Source organism: Battus philenor, unplaced genomic scaffold (genome assembly GCF_028537555.1).
Source record: "Battus philenor isolate CCGP_79_NKW_IND1 unplaced genomic scaffold, ilBatPhil1.0.hap1 SCAF_4, whole genome shotgun sequence".
Taxonomy (NCBI): domain Eukaryota; kingdom Metazoa; phylum Arthropoda; class Insecta; order Lepidoptera; family Papilionidae; genus Battus; species Battus philenor.
Genome location: NW_027181704.1, coordinates 5,825,620 through 5,847,394, shown reverse-complemented (window position 1 = coordinate 5,847,394; position 21,775 = coordinate 5,825,620). Strand labels below are relative to the sequence as shown.

Sequence of the window (21,775 nt, the reverse complement as noted above, 5' to 3'; positions counted from 1 at the left end):
CAACCTAAGTATAATAAGAAAAGGACTAATATATAGCTACTTCCGCTATGTACATAGCGTAACATACATAGCAGAGGTAGCTATATATATATAAGTCCTTTTCTTTCGATGTAATCCTATGTCATTAATTGACAAGCTCACACTTTCAATTATTAACTTTTTTATTCATGTTATTACTCGCTTCAGATTATTTATAATAATCATTTATGTAAATCATTAGAAAAATGCAAGCTAGTTTTATAGAAACTAGAATCAAATTAAGGTCCCCTGTGACCGTCTTTCAACGTGAAATATACTAGTTAAAACAATTACTGCCCAAACGTTATTATTACTTAAATTTTTCACACTAACACGATTTTTTACTGATTTTCGTTTAATAGTTTTTCTTAAATCGTAACATAAACATACTTGGGAGGAGCTTATTGTAAATACTTACACAGTTTACTACCATGGAGTTACTAATTTGAGACCTTTTTAGAAAAAGGTGTAAAGGTGTAAAGTAGTCATAGTTCCTATAAGACCGTGCGTGTACGTTGATATTTACAACTTAACCAAATTTTAGTGTACAGAATACAGAAGACTTTTATAATGAGAAGTAATGTAATACACATGCGAAATCTTCGGAGATATATTCAACTTAAGAATTTCACTGCATACTTGGTAGACTATGATGTAATGCTGTTGCATGATGTCATTGATTCTCATGAAACTTCATTCAAATTCAAATTGTTTATTCAACGTACTATGGTTTTTTCTCTCGTTGACGTAAAGTTAGGTCTAACATCTGTTCAAATGATACATGGCTCAGACCTGAGTAAAACAGAGGAAATAAATTCAATGTGACTATATATTTATATATTTTAATTAATATTAATTTACATATTTAACATTGAAACAGCCTGAAGATAAAAAAATACTTCCCGAGGTGTGCTATGTTCAATGAAGACATTTACAGTGTAATAACGCACGCAGCAGTTTGATATATATTTTTTATTTTATCGATATATAGGTTTCATAGTAATGACAGAATAAACCTTTAAGTGTTAGTAGTTTGTTTTATAGAGCTTATAATGTGATATTACCATCCAGGAACGGCAGTCTGTAGTTGGATTCTCCCAAGGCGCGCCATTGTTGAGATCCACCGTACATGGCATGTGATAAAAATGCCACGTCTGTCAACATGGTGGGCGACTACGAAGCCATATTTATTGCTGCAATCTATAACACCGCCTTTACCGTCCGTCTCTCGTTTCCTTATAGAAATCTTAATTTTTCAAAGTAAATCTGAAAACATTTTAAATTTTTAATTAGTTGTTTATTTTAGTAAATTTCTAAAGTTTATACTAAAGATTATATTACATAGTATTCAAGAAAATACTTAAATACGCTGATATTATTAATAAATAAACTTAATCAAAATATTTATGGTGAGTAAATTTACTTTGTCGTGATTAAATCAGTAATAAATATATCCATAGATGCGCAATAGAAGCGAACATAGCCATGCTTAGCCGAAAGACGAAGTGTATGGTTAAGTTAAATTTATAATATCAAACACATTTACGTACATGGACATGAAACATCTTGCCCAATAAGCCGAAGTGCATATATATAATATAACTTAAGTCTACGACCACCGCGTGTTCCCAGTGACTCAGTGGTCTTAAACTATGGTTCTCATTGGCATTTCGCCACGAGATAAAATCAAGATTGAGGAGATTGACGAACAAAAGTAACCCATACTGCCTAGCTTATGTATAGAATTAGCAAGTTGAAGTGGCAAGGGGCAGCCACATAGGTCGCAGGGCGGAAGGCCGTTATGGCCTTAAAGTTTTAGAGAGGAGATCACGGACCGGCAATCGCAGCGCAGGGCATTCACCAACAAGGCGGACAAAATACCTTGTTAATGTTAACGAAAGACTCAGGATATAGGTTGTTTTAAACCAGACCTATTAGAAATGCCAACGACCATGTCAGTAACCACTATACGGCTGAAATGATGGTTTAAAATTTTTAATTCATTCTTCTTTCAATTCATTTCCTTTAATATAAGTAATAGTATGTAATTGTAAGCAATTACAAAATAAACATAAGTTCACGAAAATTTCAATGTAAATATTCAGTGTGAGTATGTACTCTTTATAAGTAAAGTAATGCCTGCAATTAATTGCAATTATTTTCGTGGCAGTATAATTAATGATAAACTAAAAGAGGTCTCGTTTCAAATTCTTGGCAAAACGATGACATGCTGCATCTCATAAAATTAAACAAAAATTGTTTAATAGTGTACAATTACCATTAATTAGCTTGGGAAAATATTTTTAATTTTATATCGGACAGTAATTGTTACATTAATTGTAAAATAATTACATCGTGTCCCACTTCACCGCACAAGTCGTGGGGCGATCAATAGTGTTGCAACATCAACAACAATAACTTCCTTCCATTGTCGGTGATAAAAAATTCCAGTAGAAACCATTCGTGCAAACGCTTATAAAGGCAATCCCATTGTTCGCATGTGTTCATTTAATACGTCTAGGCTTCGTTTAAATCTGAAAAAATGTGTACCAGTCTTACAAATTTTATACTGTTCAAAGTTTGAATTAGTTCTAGATGAGCTGCGCACCTGATTGTAAGAGATACATCATATTCCTTAGCCGTGTAATCATCATAATCATTACTTCAGCCGTCGGATGTCCAGTGCTGGATATAGACATCCGCTATGGACGTATATATCCAACATTAGATTAGCAGTGAATTATTAAAAATAACATGACTCTAATTTACGATTAATGGTATTGAAGAGAAAAAAAAACTTGACTGGTGAAGACACAAAAGTATTTTTATAAAATGAAACAGAACCGCAATGAATCAAAAATGTCTACATTATTCAGTATATAGGATGTCCACTACTGGACAAGCGTCCCCTATAGATTTATCATCATCCAGTGTTTTCCGGTGACCTTAATAAGATTGTCCATCTTGTGAATAGACTTTCTTTGCTGCGCAAATTCTAAGCGCCCCGTAGCCTAACTGACTCTCACGGCAATTACAGGAGGAGAGGGTAGGTACTATACTATTTACCGGTGCCACCATGCTACTATTTACCGGTGCCACTACAAATGTACAAACAATCTTTGTAACGGACATACCTAATATGGGCTATATTATTACAGAATAGTTACCGAAAACTATGTTTCGGGGAAATACAATGCCTCCGCCATTTTTAATCAGGTTACAATTAAAAAAAATACCACTAAAGCCCAACTTTCACATTGAAACTAGTGTACAAAGTCACCATAAGACTTGAACACCAATTATGCTAAAATTTAAATAAAATTGGCTTCAAATGCAGCAGCCCCGATTTACCTACCTTGTGGCCTCTAGCATAAGTGTAATAAAACATCGTACAGTAGAACGAGTATCAGTAAATAGAAAAAAAAAATTATTAGGAAATATTAAATTTGATACTAACCACACATACGATCCATCTCCGTTGTTTACAGGAAACCAATTAATATTGTGCTCATCAGTTCCCCTGCGCCTAATAAAAGTTCAACAAATTAGTAACGGGAAGTAATTTCTTGTATGCGGACTATAAATTGTTACGAGAGAATAATTATAAACAGTACCGTGTAGACCTTGGTAATTTTGATTATTACCCTAACTAAAAATTTTCTTTCATACTTTTCTGTACATTACACTATTTCTCTATATCAATGTATATATATCTTTCATCAACATCATCAACGGCATCACTTCTGCTTTAGGATGTAGACTTCTGGATATACGACCATAGATTTTCTATAAAACCGGTTGGAAGCGACCTATATCCAGATCCGGTGCCCCTGCAAGGTCGTCTTATCATGTTTAGCTATACAAATAGTTAAATTTTTGTTGTCATTATTGGCTTATTCAGTTGTTTTAATGTTCCAACTGTTATATCACAGACTACTTGAGATAGACCTTTTACAAATTACACGTTTCCAATGCGGACTAGTGGAATTCCTGCGATCTTAGAAGATGTAGATTTTCTCAGCGTATTTTACTTCATCATTTATGAGCAGCGATGATATCGTATAATGTTGCACCTGTCGGAGAGACGTAAAATTAGTGATTTAAACCAGTTTTTCACAAAAGAGATACCATTCTCCACAATTTCAATTACAATGTTTATTGTTGGTAATTATTTTTATAAAAGCAGCGAAAGAATTCCAGCGGTTGAACAATATATGAAGTTAGCAACAAGAAATTAAATTTACTTTTAACCACGTCTGAAGAGATGAAAAGCAACAGAAATTATAAAGATCCTACCTTAGAGGCATTCATTCGCGTCCATTCGCAGCTTCATTATGAGGAACTCGCTTCCTGACCCAGATTTTGATACGAATACAAGATGGATGTACGCAAATTATGAAGACAACCTGGAATTTTTTCACATTTATTATTTGTGTACACCTTTCTATAAATTTATATTTTAAACTAACTGTCCTACACTTGATTCGTACGGTTATAAAAGTATTTTTTTTTATTTGTAATGCCACCTCAGTGGCTTTTATAAATGTAGTTCCTTATAATTAAATCTTGATCATTTTCAACATACCAATAAAAATATTACAGCCAGGTTTTATACCTAAGAGATCCGTAATTTAAAAATTTGCATTTTTCAATTACCTACACTTTAATCCCTTTGTGGGTATAATTTCGTTATTAGCTGACCTGTACTTGATGACTGAAGAATATTCTAACTAAATTTTAAATCTTCGAGCCCTTTAGTTCCAGAGATATCATAATGAATCAGTACATAGCCAGAAATTATAATTAATGCGTGGATCTTATGAGACCTTATTTTCTAATTTTATAATGTTTTTGGATCGTCATGCTATTCTTAAAAAGCTGTTTATATTACATTACTTGTAGTGACAATTAGTAACCTTATAGATAACAATATCAATGTGAATATTACAAAGCAAAAAAAGGTTTACACTTCAGAATGAAATAAAATAACGTAATCATTTGGTTTATTTACAGCGAGAAATTTATAAATATGATAATAATTTAATGTAGACATATTTTTTATTTAAGTTTTTACAAAACTACGCTTTAGCATTTTTTTAAATGTAAATGATTTTGTTTAGGTATTTGTAGGTACATATGCTGTGGATTATTAATCGATCGTCGGTCCAGTCTGGGTAAAGCATTAACCAGTGATTAGGAAGCGGAAAATTAACCCTCGTCGACAAACTGGTCGCGACGCTCTAACGAGCTTATTTGCTCTCGGCGACACAAAGAGAGCGCGTTTGCTCAACGCCTTGCGCGAATCGTTTATAATTAGCTAGTAAACACTAGAAATCTAATGGGTTTAATAACATAGAGCCATTTAAAGTCACTCAACTTAAATAACAACTGAACGTTATCTAGTTTTATTACTAACTAGCTTAACAAACTTCATACTGTCATGTCATGTTATTGGCCCATTGAAGTTCAATAAAAAAGTAAATAAAACGTATTTCAGAGTGACGAAGTGACCTTATCGATTGATATGTCGTTAATTAACAACAATGACAAATACAAGTTTTTTCGTAAGCTGTCAGACTAGTAATAATTTGATAATTTTGATATAATATTTTCATAGTCCTACTTAGTAATACTTTTTGTTTTCATCATTACAATCCCCTTTTTAGTCTTGATTGACGTCAAATACTTGACCACCAGAGTCCGGTGTTATCATTTACTTTTTATTTTATATGAGAAAAGAAATGTGCTGTTATTGCTATTTAGTTCGCGGTTTTTTAATTTTTCTTACGCGCGCCTTGTTCGTGGCGAAAATATTCAAATAAAAAAGTTAACTGACTTAATCGAGCTGTTCTCCTTATTTTTATTTATGTATTGATATGTAATGTATTTTGCAAAACTCATTTTCACATAACACATATAAGTAAAGCTTCTAATAAACATTTGAAGTATTATAAAATTAAACTGAATACTTTATAATTGAGTTTCATACTAACTAAGAAAAGAGTACTTTGTGATTGTTCTTGTATTAAAATAACCACGAGCTTTTCATAAATACTTCAAAGTGCAATTAATATAAGTACAACTATTATATAATACAAACACAAAAGTTCTGAGAAATATTTACTATGGACGATACAGTTTAGCACAAATAACACCCTCTATTTTATCCTAAATCTCTACTAATATATTATATTGTCGTTAGGAGTTTCAAGTAGTAAATTAATAAACTCGTATAGTGTTATTACCATGTTCTTAAATTAAAAAATAATTCCCGTTTAATTAATTCATTTTTTAATTTGTACTACAGAAAGAATATTAGGATGGCCATTTTTGTTGTTAATTATTTTCATTGTTCATTAATTTAGTCTGACTGGTGTCCACTACTTAGTTGTGAAGTCTAAAATTAACTGTTTGAAGTAAACAAATGCAGTTATTGTCAATACATAAAAAGTCAAGTGTCGTGTAACTTAAACATCATCAAAAACAACAGTAAACCGAAGCGGGGACCATTCACGTTGTAAAAGAACGAGCCCGGGGTAATCAAGCCTTGCGTTAAGAAAATGTTTAAAGTTAACCTCTTTGTGAGAACGCTAGACAGTGTACAGACATAAAGACAATTACCTAATTAGAAACATCCCTTTGAAGTAGTAAATAATATGTTCGCACTTTTACTACCGGCCTGACAAATTCTTGGTTCAGTCTTTTTTAAGGAAAATCTGTATCAAGTCAACAAATTCAATATCAGTACTTGAATTGGTTTTAACAGTTAAAGTACTCTTTGGAAATGTACATAAGACAGCACTAGAAATAAAGATGAACTGGAGAAAGGTAGAAAGCCTTCTTTTTTTAGGCTTCATAAAATTAGTAATTCTTTTGTAGCCAATTGTGTACGGTCATACAATATTCGTTCATATAAAGATATTAATTTATTTCATCCATTTTTGTACTATATACGAAATTTTTTATCTGGTACTTGTATTATTACTAAAAAAGTATTTTTTTTCTAGAAAAATTAAACAAGTGGAAATTAATATTTTAGGCCGCTTATTATATAAAGTAAACAGATAAAAGTTAAAATCTATGAACATTTTAAATTAGGGCGAATCACGGCTTGCTATTATGCAAATTTTCAGGGCGTTGATCTTCGACACTGAACTACAACGGGAATTAATATCTAACCGGTAGACGAGACGTACGAAATAAAAAAGATGGAACCATTGATTACAAAGCGGTAAAACGTGTCTATTGTTTTTAAAAATAAGACGACGTTACGGCGTTTTGTCATACACAAAAACTTATACAACATCACTTGTGCTTATCGTTTTGTTATGTCTGTTACGTGACATTAGTCCAGTAAATAAAATTTACGGAGCCCTCAAATAAGATTCCCAATTCAGTAAAAAAATTAACATTACTGCCCTTCGAAATAAAGAACATAATGATATAATAACGACATGGTTCCTGGTCGTGTTGGATATCTACTATATTTATTTTTAGTCGTTTCCACGTGACTGGGAGTCGTGGTCAATCATTTTAGTATACCATTTTTGTCCAATCTCTTTCAGTTCCAAAAAGTTTTATGAAGCTGTGCAGGGTGGTGTTGAATGCTTTAGTAACTGTGTCTGTCTAGTGTAGAGGTAACCATCCTCTAGCCCTTTTGTCGTTTCAGTTCACAGACGCCCACTGCCAGACACAGGCCAAAGATATCTGTGGGGGGATATACAATAATCGTTAGGTTTGGTACCCGGACCTCAGTGTGATATTATGGTACGAAGAGGACTTAATGCATAAAGTGTGAATTATATAAGATCGTAGATGATGTATCCCGGGAATTGAACATGCGACCTATGATCGCAAGTCTCAGTCTTCTACCGTTGGGCTACCACTGCTAGCCTTTTAACTTTACATATAAACAATTTTATAAATTATAAATAAAACGTTCACTTATCGATTTATCTATTTACGGAGTAGTTAACCGTTAAAACTGTTTATTTCCTCTGTATTTAATTCCTATATTTCCGACCTGCCACTTCAAATGCCGGATACTTTAAAAGATATTTGTATCAATAACAAACGTTTTAGTTTTTTTTTGTCTGAAAGAATCTATATTAATGTGCGAAAGACATGCATTTTAAATAACTGTTCAGCTTTAAAAAAATATTTTATACTACATAGATTAAAATTATTCCTTGTCAGCCTAAAACAATGACTTTTTTATTATTATATTGTAATAACACTTTTCAATGGCAAATGTAGATTAATGCCAAGAATATTCAAACGTTATATGATAAATATATTCTACAAAACTATGTCAATATTTATATAATCTGTAATTACTTGTAGCTTGACGTTTTTTCACCGATCAATTTTGTCTTTGAAAGATATTATATCTTGCGGTGTTTATAAAGAAATTTAAATATTTATTGGTTTGATAATATACAAAGCAATGTAGGAATATGGATCAATAATTTAAAAATTTGTATGAATTTTTATAAAGTTATAAGACGAATGTGTAAAAACATTTTAATATGTACAGTCACTAGTTGTAGGTGCCAAAACTTTAAAAGGATGAACTACATAATAAAATTTATTATTACTTGCTATCTATGGCTGCAGATTTTATACTGCGAGAAGTTATTGGCTTATCGCATTCTAATAGACAAAATTAATTAATGTAAAATATTTCGGAGTAATAACTATACTTTGTTAGGCGATAGGTAATAGGTGTAGAAGCTTCAAAGCTTTTTGCTGTTAAAGAGCTGTTTTCGCTCCTTTAAAGCTTCTATATCTATTGCTAATCATCCTGTATATTGCATATGAGAATTTTTTTTGTTAAATTTAATTATAATTGTCACTAGTTATTTCATTGCATGTTGTGACATAAACGGAATGTTAATTTCCTCAGAGCAGGGCGGAAAATTCGTGTCTCGCAATGAGTCGAGATTGAAAACAAACCTAGTTTCAGTCCCAGTTCCGCTGTTGCCATGTTCTATTTGCGTTGATCGTTGTCGAGCGGTTTTAAAGTTTACTGCCAGCGTAACCTTTTATGTTGAAACTTTAATCTCTTCGATATTTAAAAGAGTCCGTATTGAAATTTTTTATAGGCGTTACATAATCTTACATTTCCATTAGAAAAAAGATTTAGTGAAAGATTTTTAAAACACATTTCAGCATAAATAAAAATATGATAAGATATTGCGACTTACGACTGCAGCTCGCAGAATATATATATAAGCTCGCAGATTATGAGAATTTTATACGATTGATTATTAAAAAAGTTAACAAGAAACAATGAAAGTAAATCTTTGAATCTCATCAACAGGAGTCAAAAAGATTAGTGGCATTTAACAACTCGTAGAAGGCTTTTGTGGTAGATTAAGACCCGTACTATTCGCCGAGAAGAGGCTTATATACTATAGATAAGGTCATAATCATTCAACTAGTTATGGAGAGGACTATGTTCGGACTTTATTTATGAGGAGATCCGTACACAAGCGTAACTGACCGGCTTAGCTTAGCAGATTGGAAAGTTGAAGTGGCAATGAAGGATCGGTCACATAGCGCACAGAGCATGGTTGCTGGATCTTTAAAGTTCTGTAGTTTAGACTGCGGACCTGCAAGCGCAGCATAGGACGTGAACCTACAAGGTGGAATGACGACCAAAAATCCTTAGATGCAGGCTGCTTCCAACCAGTGTAATTGGACGACTGACCGTCCAGTAGTGGACGTTGTACGGCAGAAACGATGATCATTTTTCAAACAATGACAGTATACTATGTAAACACACACACAAGTACGTATGAGTGTGTATTTACTGTGTCTTATTTTTTTATTACAAATTAAAAAAAAAACATTAACTTCAGTAAAATAATAAAATTACTTTTTGCAATGTCGTACACCTTTCTTTTTGGGTTTTTTTCAACCGCTGGTAATCGACAGGCGACCGAGCCTTGATCATTTTGTTTATTTCTTTTAATAAATAACTATTATTTCTTTACGTGACAGTGTAGTCCTAATGGAATGTATTTTACGTTATTTATGTATATTATAAGTGTATATTCCACCATATGGGTAATATATTTTCAATCATAAAATAAACGCATTTAAACAAAAACTTATAAAATCACACCCTAAAAGCATTTAATGACGCAAGTGAAATATCGTCAAAGTTTAAGATTAAAAGTAGCTGCAAAAGTTTCCATTGAAAGAAACTAGTAAATCTGCACTTAAGTTCATTCTAACCTAGATTTCGAAAAACGCTTATTTGTTACAAGTGCCTAGGCAGCTAGTCTTGAGAGCTATGCAACAGCTGCGAATTATATTATGCACTACATACTATGTCAAAAGCTTTATGTACAACGAGAAAGCGTGGTTTAAATATATTTTAAAAATCACCTTTTTATTTAAAAGGAAATTTTGTAATATTTAGGTCATACTATATATTGCCACATACGAAATGTTCAATAAAAGAATATACAGACAAAATTGGCCTCTAAGAGAAATAATAGCCAACATGTTGAAAATTATTTGAAAAAATCCTTTTTTTTCATCATGGTATGATAAAACTATACTTATTTAAATACGAAAGAATAATTTTTGAAGAAAATTCTCTTTTAAATCAGATATATGAAAATTCCAATTTATCAGAAATGAAAATCCGAAAAATAAACAATATTTCATTTCAATATTTTTATTTAATATGGAAAATCAAGTTTATGAAAATACGTAATATAAATTAAAAACCTTCGATTATCAAATGACAAAATACACAATTGATGAAATTTAAAAGTTGCAAAAAAATCAATGAAAAATCATCGTACGTAGAAACGTTCACGCAACGACCTTATTTCACCTGTTGATGCTTGGCACAAAAGCTTGGACCTGTTGAAAGCAATTGAGCAGACATTCGCGTGAATTGGTTCATAGGCATCCCATTACGAAGTCTGTTTACAGAGTTGCATCGTTAATCCTTGATTTAATCCACAACCGACCCAATTTCCGTACCGTAATTCATATTTTTCTCAACGTCAATTTTAAATTAGGCCAATGCGTGAATCGTAAACTGGTTTAAAACGTTTTAATGTTCATTTTATTGCCTCACATCATAATGTATATATAACTTTTCTTTACTAAACTCATAACATTTATCATACAATTAATTTATTTATACAGTAGTTAGGTCGGTTTATTAATTAGTTACAAAGAGTAGATAGATAAACAGGATATAACTTAGATAGAATTTTTTAATTACCGTTCTATCAGTCTTTAAAAATCTTTGTCTTGATTACTTGAAAATTTTGTACTTTGATTACTCTTATATATTTTAGAATTTTTTTTTGATTTTTATTGTGTCCTTCAAATATTCCCATGAATCTTAAATTTTGGAATTTTTTATTGTCTTCGTTGTTTTACAATATTTGACAAATGATTTTAACTTATGACAGATTTCTTAGATAGTTGACGGTTCTTCACAGATTAGTCACTCAACATATATTTAGCTTTGTACAAATAGCTCAATTTCTAGTTTCTTGCGAGTTAGGCTTTTCATGTGATGATCAAAAAAATGAATACTAGTTAATAATAATATATGCAAACGAAGAGCTCGTGTATATGATACCGCTTGTACCCATTTGTCGTTTCAGCTCATAGACGTCCATATATACGCCCTGCCCAAAAATATCTGTGTAATGTACCGTAATCGCCACGCTTGGCAAGCAGGTTGCCGATCACAGTGTGGTATTATGGTAGGCATAGGACAATGCGCTGATCTTTTCATTTTAGTGAGTGATGGCAATCATATATAATTATTTTACATAATATGAATTATATATCCCGGGAATTAATTTCATGACCTATCACAAGTCTAAGGTCTCTACCACCGTGTTGTCTTTGCTCGTACCCTTTGTCATGTTTTAATCAGAGGAACATGGTTTTCAAAATGATGAATTTTACTTTTAGCATTAATAATTTTTGATTCATAATTTAAACTCAGGAAGCGATGTTATAAATTAAGAATGATCTTAAATAATTCAATAAAAAACACTGTTTTAATTAAAAAATAAATAAAAGTACAATGCAAAAACAAATTTGAAATACACATCTCGTTCAATACAAGATTGGAAAGAAAAAAAAATACATTTTAAAAGCATTGGGCATTGTGCACTTTGCATCGCAGCGCACGTCGAATAGTTTTCTCATTTAAATTTCATTACGTTGCTCGTTCACGGAATTCTTGAAATATAATTTGCTGTTTTATGAAAACATCTTATTATTTTAATCCCATTATTCATAAATAAAAGATTAGTAAAGAATAATTTTTTATATTAAACTTATTAAAAACTCTACTATCGGAATGTTTTGCCTGTGTAACAGTTTACCCATATGGTTAAAGTGATAGGACCAGTGTACGAAAACTATGTTTTTTGCTTATTTTCTATTTTTTTAAACCAATCGTCTTTAGTGAATCATATCAATGACTAGTTAGTTTTCGCTACATTACTTTTATTTTAGTACAGTCCTTCATGGAACTTTGCCGAACCATGGCCAAAACCGTAATGGTTTTTCTTGATGCTAAAATGAAGAATTCAAAGAACACTTTTGACTCAACGTCTTAATATAACGATATCGTTATAGTCTATATATTGTTATTATATTGTTATAGTCTAATTGTATTTGTAATTTAAAATTTATTGAACGTTTCCTTAGCGCAAAAATTAACAAATCTCGGCGTTGTATTTATTGATGTTGGAAAGAAAATTATTTATTATAATATTTTATATTTTTGGTCTTAAACAACAGGGATTATTTCTAATTTATTAAATTGTGCAAATTAGTATAAATTTTAAAAATATTTACTTCTTGCAACGCATAATAATGATAGATATACCTTTTAAATATATGCCGCATGGGTGGGCAAAATTTATTTCCATTGCGTCAAATAAATGCTTAGTATATATCGACTTGAAAGAATCTGAAAAGGATTGTTGCCAATACAGTCATTTTCTCAATACCTGGAGTTGGTTTTGCCGTACAAGTTAGCAAGAGTAAAAAACTTCGGATGTTTGTTGAGTTATTTTTTTATTTATTTATTTAGACTAATAGGGAGTCCACGGTTATTGGACCACACCAAAAGTCAATTTTTGACTCCATATTGCTGGAAAGATGCACAGAATTATGACTTACCTACTATACTGGATGATTGAGTCGAATGCGAGTAATTTTCTTTATTTAATTTTTAAATTTACCCTACGAATGTTGTATGTTAAACCTGAAATAGATATTTCAATATAATACTTACTATAAATATCCAAAATATTGAATGTATACCTGCACGATCATTGACTCTATCAATATGCTAATGTTGTTTTGTTTGTATTGTATGAATAATTTTTAACAAACGTCACCGGAAACAGCTGTTGTTGTGGTACCGCTATGTTGGATTCCTGCGGTGTTGCAGCATGCATGTGTAATATATACAAATCAGAATATTTAATGGTTTGAAAAAATACAAAGTGATTATTAGAATATGAATAAATAATTTAATAATATTTATGAATTTTTATAAAATGATTATGAAGAATGAGTAAAATTTTTTTTTTCTACATAGTGATGTGTAACAGATGTAAAAGCTTCAAAAGGGGTAAATGCTGATTTGCTGTCAATTAATGAATGGTGCACCCTATCGTAATAAGTCACGTTATGATTATATAATTCATCAAATTTCGGAATACTTGATATTAAAATTAATTATTATTTACAATGTCTCTCTACAGATACTGCACAGCTAAAAGTTTTTGGAGCTTCGCATTACTAAAGGAAAATGAATTAATATGACGTGTTTCAGAGTGATCACTTTATACAGAGTGGTAAGAAATAGGTCTAAAAGTTTTAAGGTTTTTTATTTAAAAGTAAAAAAAATATTAAAAACTTATTTATGACTCCTGAATTAATCACAAATACAAAACAGATTTTTATATAAAAAAAAACACTTGATTTTTTGTCATTTGAACAAAGGTACTGAATAATCATCATCCATTAAAAACAAGGAAATGTAACTTTATGTCAAAGTCAACGAACGAAATTACTTCGCACTTTGTACAATTTGGAAGTGGCTTTTCAAGGTTAAATGAAGCGTGCAGTGATTGATAGGCATGAAGTTCTCAACTGTTTGACCAGTCAGCCTTGACGAAAACAAAAAAGTGAAAACAAAGTAACTATAACTAAAGTTATAGGGTTACAGATGGTTGCCTATCTTCGCAACCTTTCCTTTCTTCACCGTTTTATGTGATTCGTTGCGTTTTATGATAAATTGATGTTGCAAAATTAACCTGATTATAAAAAATAATTGCTAAAATATCATCGCTATCAAGCTATCAAATAACCTTCAACTCAATGTTCTACGTATCTGAGACGTGATGGTATACGATGGACCCTTTAAGAAGGCTCAAGGTCACTTAAAGAGTAATGGAGTGGGCGATGCACAGAAATTCACTGCGCGATATAATCAGAAATGAATACATTCTAATAAAATCCAATGTCACCCATGCAGGTTAAAAAATTACTCGGCTAAAGTGGCAGTGAGCAAGAGAAGTCGCTCGTGACGCAGCAAAGTTCTATAAGGTTATAGATGAACTGACAACATAGTCAAGGGTGCGAGAAGTTCTGCATCAAGCAACTTCCCGCGCCATTGACTACGATGTCTTGTTTGGAGCGCAAGGTCGGTAATCGCGGCGACCTTTTGGAGAAGCCCATGCCTTGCAGTGAGAACTTATCGGTTATCATGATGATTAATGTTGAACGGCTTTATTATTTGGAGCTACGTGATCATATTTCGATCGAAGGTATGAAGTTTGTGTCTCCATGATACCCAGGTCATGAACTGTCCGTTTGATTGGTAATCGGTTCTTTTCGTCACAGTCCACTGACCTCGTGACCCGGTTTGCCTGAATCGATCGTATAATGTCGCTTTGTTAGCTCTGAACACGCAACGTTTAGCTAATACTAACAATTCAAATATTTTTAATTCCGTGAAAAGTAACTTTTTAATAGAAAATAGAATTCGCTTTAGATATTTACGAGATATATTTGAAGAATTTATATACAAAAGCTGCTTGATTATTACGATGATATAAAAATGTCTGTTTACTCTTTAAGACATTTTTGTTCGTTGTTTTGTACAATCATGATTACTTAAAATTAATTTACGTGAATTATAACATCTCATTCTATAGTTCAGCGGAAAATGGCGGGTTGTGGCGAACCACAGACAACTTACTTAAAGGATCTTTATTACATATCCTAAAAATTTTATTTAATAATGATTTTTTTTAATCACTGCGAAGTTTTCTCTGCTATCTCGCTTACAAATCTGTTTTCTTTTCTTTTAAATTTTATATTTCCGTAAGAAACCCCAAAATTCTTACTTCAATGTCCTGATTTTAAAATCGAATATCACTTATCACCGTGTACCAACCTTCCTTTCTTCTTATTCTGAACTACTAAATGCATCGCCCCTGGGATTCTTATAAAAATTTGTTGAACAGACATCGTATGTTATCATTGAAAGATCGACTTTCTCTAATGGACGCTACTACACCTAAAAATATTTATGCTGACCATGTAACTATTCGGAACTGTTGTCCGAGGTAAATTTTCGAATTGCTGCAGCTACACGCGTTCTAAATCTCTTATCTTTTTATCAACTGCTAGGTCAAATTTCGGTAAACTTGCACCCTTATATAAGATGTGTGACCTCCACAATTTAGATTTTAGTTATATTGATATATTCTCGTGCTTATCTTTCATTCGAAATTATTAGATATACACAATACAGTTTAAACCTCATTGGAATATAACGGCTTGCTGTGACTCGTACTTATTACTGCCTGTTCTGCAAAATGCGCTGGATTATTCATCCCTGTTTAGTAATGTTTTTGTTTTGTTTTATTAATGTTTGACTTTGATTCATTAAATGTTCTTAGTGCGATAGTTTTAAGGTGGTAATTGTAACTAATTTTATATTCCTAAGTTTGTAATTTCTTACTGCCTTTTTTTTCTGTTTATCTCCAATAAAGTAAAATGAATTAAGTGTACCAACATAATCGTCAGTCAGTATAGATAATTGAAATAAACTAACCATATAGAAAAAAAATTCTATGTAATATTGTCGAATGACACCGAAAGATAGCAAGTACATTTCGTAGAACACGGCTTATGGTATTTGTTATACACATGTATTTTTGTTAATATAATTCTTATAGTCACATATATTACCTGATTGTTCTGCTATTCGTGTCTTTTAAACAAACTACATCAGCCGGAGACAAAACCAATTATGGAGGCAAGCCACCCACATTGAAGCGGATGAGGCATGGCATTTTCCTCGATAAACATAATACGGCCGTTTCACCCGTTCGATGTAAGAGCAGTCGCACGATGCTTTTCGAAATGTATCGGTAAAAGCGGCTTCGTCGATTGATTACTAAGTGCTTGACTGATAAAATTAAAGAAAGTAATGTATATCGTTGAAGGTAAGAAAGAGAGGATTTTCTGAAATAAATAAACTAAAAAAAACATTTTGTTGCAACACAAAAACACGTTTTGTTGATGAAACAAAATCATGCGAAAATGTATTCAGAAGTCATTTTTAATATTTTGATAATTGCACCATCTAAAGGTGATTTTTAAAGTTTGCGCAAAAATTAAACAATTTGTAAAATATTGATAATAAAATAAGAAATATTCAAATTATAAAGCTAAAATTAAGCAGCTTATTTTTGCATATAAAATTAATTATTATGAATTCATTTAAAATTTATACACAACCAACTGGCATTTATTATTTTTAATTACATTATATACAATATTTTGAATGTAAAAACTTGAATTGACGATTAATATAATGTAGTAATATATGTACTGTTTTTTTACTCTCACTACTCCCCTTGGTTCTTACCTATTATACTCTCATAGATAAATTCACTCAGACTAACGATGCAATTGCTGTTTTATGCATTGTATGATATGGATAAATCAAAAAATAGATAGAATAATCAACAGTAATGACACATAGACAAACGTCTCATACACATCAACGAATAAATAGATATTAGTTGCGTACGATATTTAAGGAGAAGGACGCTGACAGTTGTAACACAGTTAACAATTAGTATGGCTGCCAACGACATACTAGAATAAAAAACCAAATTTAAAAAAAAATGAGTCATACATTTTAACAATCCAAATAATGTGTATCAAGAAATGTGCGGACAAAATTATGATAGTGTGTTTTAGTTAAAATATTCAAGAACTTGTTCCAGTGTTCTTATTTAATGTTTTATACTTTCAATTGTTATAATATCTGGAATAAAAAAATTAGAACTAAAAAAGCAGACTTGTTCAGTCACGAGCACGAACGTTTTTAATCAATTAAGCACAGTTGCAACAACTCGTTTTGCTATCGGGTTTTGCTGTAGTTTTATATTAACCTATTCATCCAGATTTAAAAGATTAAAAATTGTAAGTTTGTTATTGCAAAACAATCAGAAATCAGAAAATAAATAAAAGTTAAAGTCGGTAAAATTGTAAATCAATTTGCATTTATTGTTTTATTATATTGATTTTTCTTAAAATAAGCACTGTATAATTTTCATGATATAGCGGTGTATTAAACATTTAGTTATCGACAAATAGGAAGACTCCCCAAAAGAGAATTCAGATAATTGACAGATAAAGAATTTTTCTCTACCTCATTTTAGAACGATTCCTCCTTCTTTTTCTTCTAATTTTCAGCTGACAAACACACTGCTAAACATAGGCTTTCCCCAAAGATCGCCACGATTACTGTTCTTGCGCTGCCCGCCTCCAGCTGTCCGCGACCTTAAATATTTAAAATATTATAATGTTTAATATGTAAATTATTACGTTAAGGTATTGTATTGTTCTGCATTAATATTTTTTCGTTTTAATATTACCAACATACATACTTCTGAGTAGAAATATAGTTCTCATGGGTTTTAATATAAGATTTACATATAAACATCGATGAAAAAAATGTTCTACATAATGTTGGGCAAGTGAGATCTAAAATAATGAGTAGTTCTTGTTTTATAATCATATACTTTAATTTTACTGGGTTAGTTATTGTAATATTACCAGATTACAGCTTGATGTTAATTTATAGAACATATATATATTTTTTGATTTTATAATATCATTATCGAAAATACCGATGGTCGTTGGAGTCGGAAGGTTCACTGTGTGTCAGCTGACATGATGATAATGTCCAAGAATGGAAAAACTTCCATCGCGCTGTACTGGCACGTTCTACTAATTTCTTAATAACTGATCGTGTCGAAATTTAGTCTCTCCAGCAACTATGGATCCTATACGCTTATTGAATGATGACGTCACTTCATAGAGATTTTGACCAAGACACTTAAGAGCTTGGTGACGCGTTTTGATTTTTTGAAAAATTGAATGTAACGGTCCGAACCATCATAAAATTTTGAATGTAATGTGGTTAAACATTTTTTGTTACAATCGTCATTATCACTTGAGGCATAGGTTATCCACTGGTTGACATGACTTTGGAGATTTCCAATAGGACCATTTGAAAGCGGTCTGTATCCATCATCTTTCGACGATCTTAACAAGTTCTGCTAGCCGCTTATGTTGTGAGCTCACGTCCTCCCCTGCCCTTGCCGGTCCGGTGTTTCCACTTCAAAATTGTTGTTATAAAATATTTTCTCAATTTTGTACTTCATGGTTTAATGTATTTTTATTTACAGTAGGTACGACACTGAGGTTATTGTCATAAAAAGTAACATTCCTCTTATTGTTATCCGACTGCATTATATGCAATATTATGTATGTAATTTTTTATAGAAATGGGTTGAACTAAAAACCTATTTTGAGATCTACGTATACTACCAGATAAAAGTGAATGCTTCATGAACGTTTCAATTATTCTGAGTCTTTTGTTAGCAATGCTGACCGTTTCATAGGTCAGGTAAAAACGTATTTAAAGAATTGAAACTATGAATTTGCCCCTTTTATTCTGAGCGAGGTAGATAGATGACAAAATCTTTTTGTTAAGCTTTCAATCAAATAAATCCTGTAATGTCAGAAGGAACTGTATTTTGTTTTAATGGTTTAGACATGGGGCATCGTATCAACAGAAAGTTATTATTGCTTCATCTTTAGGCAAAAACTTAGTTTAATGATAACATTGATGAACTATTTATCAAACGGAAACCATTTCCGATCGTACGAACTTCGCAACGAATAAAATTTAGTAAGAAAAAGATTTTATTTTATCATTCATAACTTTTTAATAGGGGATGTTTCAGATACTTATAATATTGCTTGATAACCTAAATTCTTTTAGTAAAATAATAACGAGCTAAGTTTGTTTTTGGTATGATATTTTTTAAATTTAGAATAGTTATACTTATTTTTATTTAATTTAAATATTTGTCCAACGTAAAACAACAGCGTTTTCTTATTTAAAATTTGGGCACTAACTTCACAATCAACGTTTATAATACAAAACAATTAGAAAGTATTTATATAAACTAGTTTACGGTTCTAAACATGTACAAAATATGGCCGGTTGCATAAAGGTTTAAAAACAAAAGTTCATTAAAAATAAAAAAGAAACCGATCCATCAACGGATATTCTAGTCTAAACATTTCAACTCAAATCTTTTTAAGTAGATCAAATAAACACGCGCTAAGATCTCCTTAACTTAGAATCTTTTAACCAATACCATATACGAAATATTGTTGTTCGGATAATAAATCCATCAGACGTAAAAAACATGGCGATAATACTAAGCGGGACTGCCTATTTTTTTAAAGTATATAAAATTACATAATTATTTCACACTGAAATAGCTTGGAGACAAAAACATGATTGCCATGCATGGTGTGAAGTTATTTTCAGCGTGGTAACTTTTACACACACATAAACATTTTTTGCCTTTTTTAAATCTATCTTTCTGATCATTATCTGGGATTCTATTGTAAGTTTAAATGGGTATAGATAATATATATGATTATCAGTAGGAAGTCATCACACCGTTGTCCGTCCAAATATAAGTGGAAGAATAAATGTATTATATGTATTTTAAATTATTACCAAAACCTGTCTTGAAGCGTCATCCTGAATGACCTAAAAGCTTCACGAATCAATCGGGAGTTAGTACATATAGGTCTAGACTTAATCCTCTCAGCTCTGTTCTCTTCAAACTCTGTTGCCTCTGCTTTACTTACCAATGGACAAACAGACTTATACTTACTGATATTAATTAATATGTAGATAAATAATGGTATTCTTTGCTATCAGGTGCGTGTACGCGAATTCTACATCGCGATGCAGCGTTGCCCCTACATCCACGAGATGAAGGAGCGGCTGCTCGGCGCCCCAGTTGAAACTCTGGAGACGAAGGAAGCAAGAGAGGCGCAGGAGGCCAGGGATCACCCTCGCCCCGCCCTCGATCACGTGCAAGACACCCAGGTCGGCACCATCGTCAAAGTAAGATGTCACCGTCACCGCCATTACAATTTATTTATGTATTTATTGTATTCGCAAAGAACAAATTTATAATTCGTTTCCTTCCAGTCAACCCACGAGTCTAAAAATTTCGCGCAAGTGATAATAAATATTATATAACACATATATTACACACATATATGACGGGTCTTCCTTGATTCTTCATTATTAATTTCTCGACGCGATCAAGCGATGCCTTTTTCTACAACTACTCGTGACAACGCGTGGCTATCAACTACTAGCGCCATCTATCGGCGACGTATTGTGTTTATAAAAAAAAAAACATGTATACCTATTAAGTCTTAGTGACTGAACTGAGTATGGAACACGCAAAAATTATAATATCACATTAGTATTACTTTAATGGCTGGTAACAGAATCCATTGCCTATTGTAATATATTTTACTAGTGTATAATTTATACAGCTTGTACATGCTTAACCCTTTTGCATACAGATTAAATGAAATATAGAGGTATGTTTTTTAATCTGAAATTATAATGTGTTAAATATTAGATTAAGTAATCATAAACATTATTGATGCGTCTATTTTTTATTTATGACTTATTTTATTTTGACTTATTATTTACCTTATATTCTCACCCCGCATTGTATCATCCTAGTTTCTAAATTTAAACATTACGAACCTGTAATAATTTGTCATGTAATGAATTATTATTAGATTTTCAACCGTTTTTACTGCCTTACGGACCGGCAAAGACCGATAAAGACCGGTTACTTTATTTCCCTGATTAAGAGATCGGCAAGCACTTAGATCACTTAGGTGCTGCTTAAAGTAACGACGGGATATGCCCGGGTTCCACGCAGTTAGTTTAGTTCTACACCTCGACTTAACCGAACATCGGTTCGTTTGGGTGATATGCCGAACTATTCTGCATTTGACATAAAGTTTAATTATTGACATTTTATTATTGGTTTCGGTATTGTTGGTTATGTTGGTGCAGTGTTACATCGTTGTTACAGTCAATGTACATTGAAGTCCAATACAATGCTTTTGATCGCCTAGCCCATTGCTTCCTGTACTTTTTATACCTGCTATCATATATGCCATCGCCACTGCATATGTCGAGTAAATAGCTGTAGTACTGTTTTGACGAAAAGTATATGTCTACCCTACAATAAAAAAATTTCAATAATCATGTGAAAATTATCTTCACAGCGGATGTGTATTCCGAACTGGTGGT

The 21,775-nt window shown here is 31.8% G+C and overlaps 1 protein-coding gene across 7 annotated transcripts in view; it reads left to right on the top strand.

Annotated features, from left to right (window-relative positions):
• OtopLa (Otopetrin-like a) overlaps positions 1–21,775 on the top strand; it is a 60,129-nt gene that overhangs the window by 22,245 nt on the left and 16,109 nt on the right. For 6 of the 7 annotated variants that reach the window (XM_068771520.1, XM_068771518.1, XM_068771519.1 and 3 more), the window contains exon 2: positions 20,366–20,554. In XM_068771520.1, coding sequence (XP_068627621.1) covers positions 20,393–20,554 — 162 coding nt within the window. In that variant the 5' untranslated portion in view covers positions 20,366–20,392. The remainder of the gene's footprint in view (positions 1–20,365; positions 20,555–21,775) is intronic. The other variant, XM_068771517.1, reaches the window with a different exon arrangement.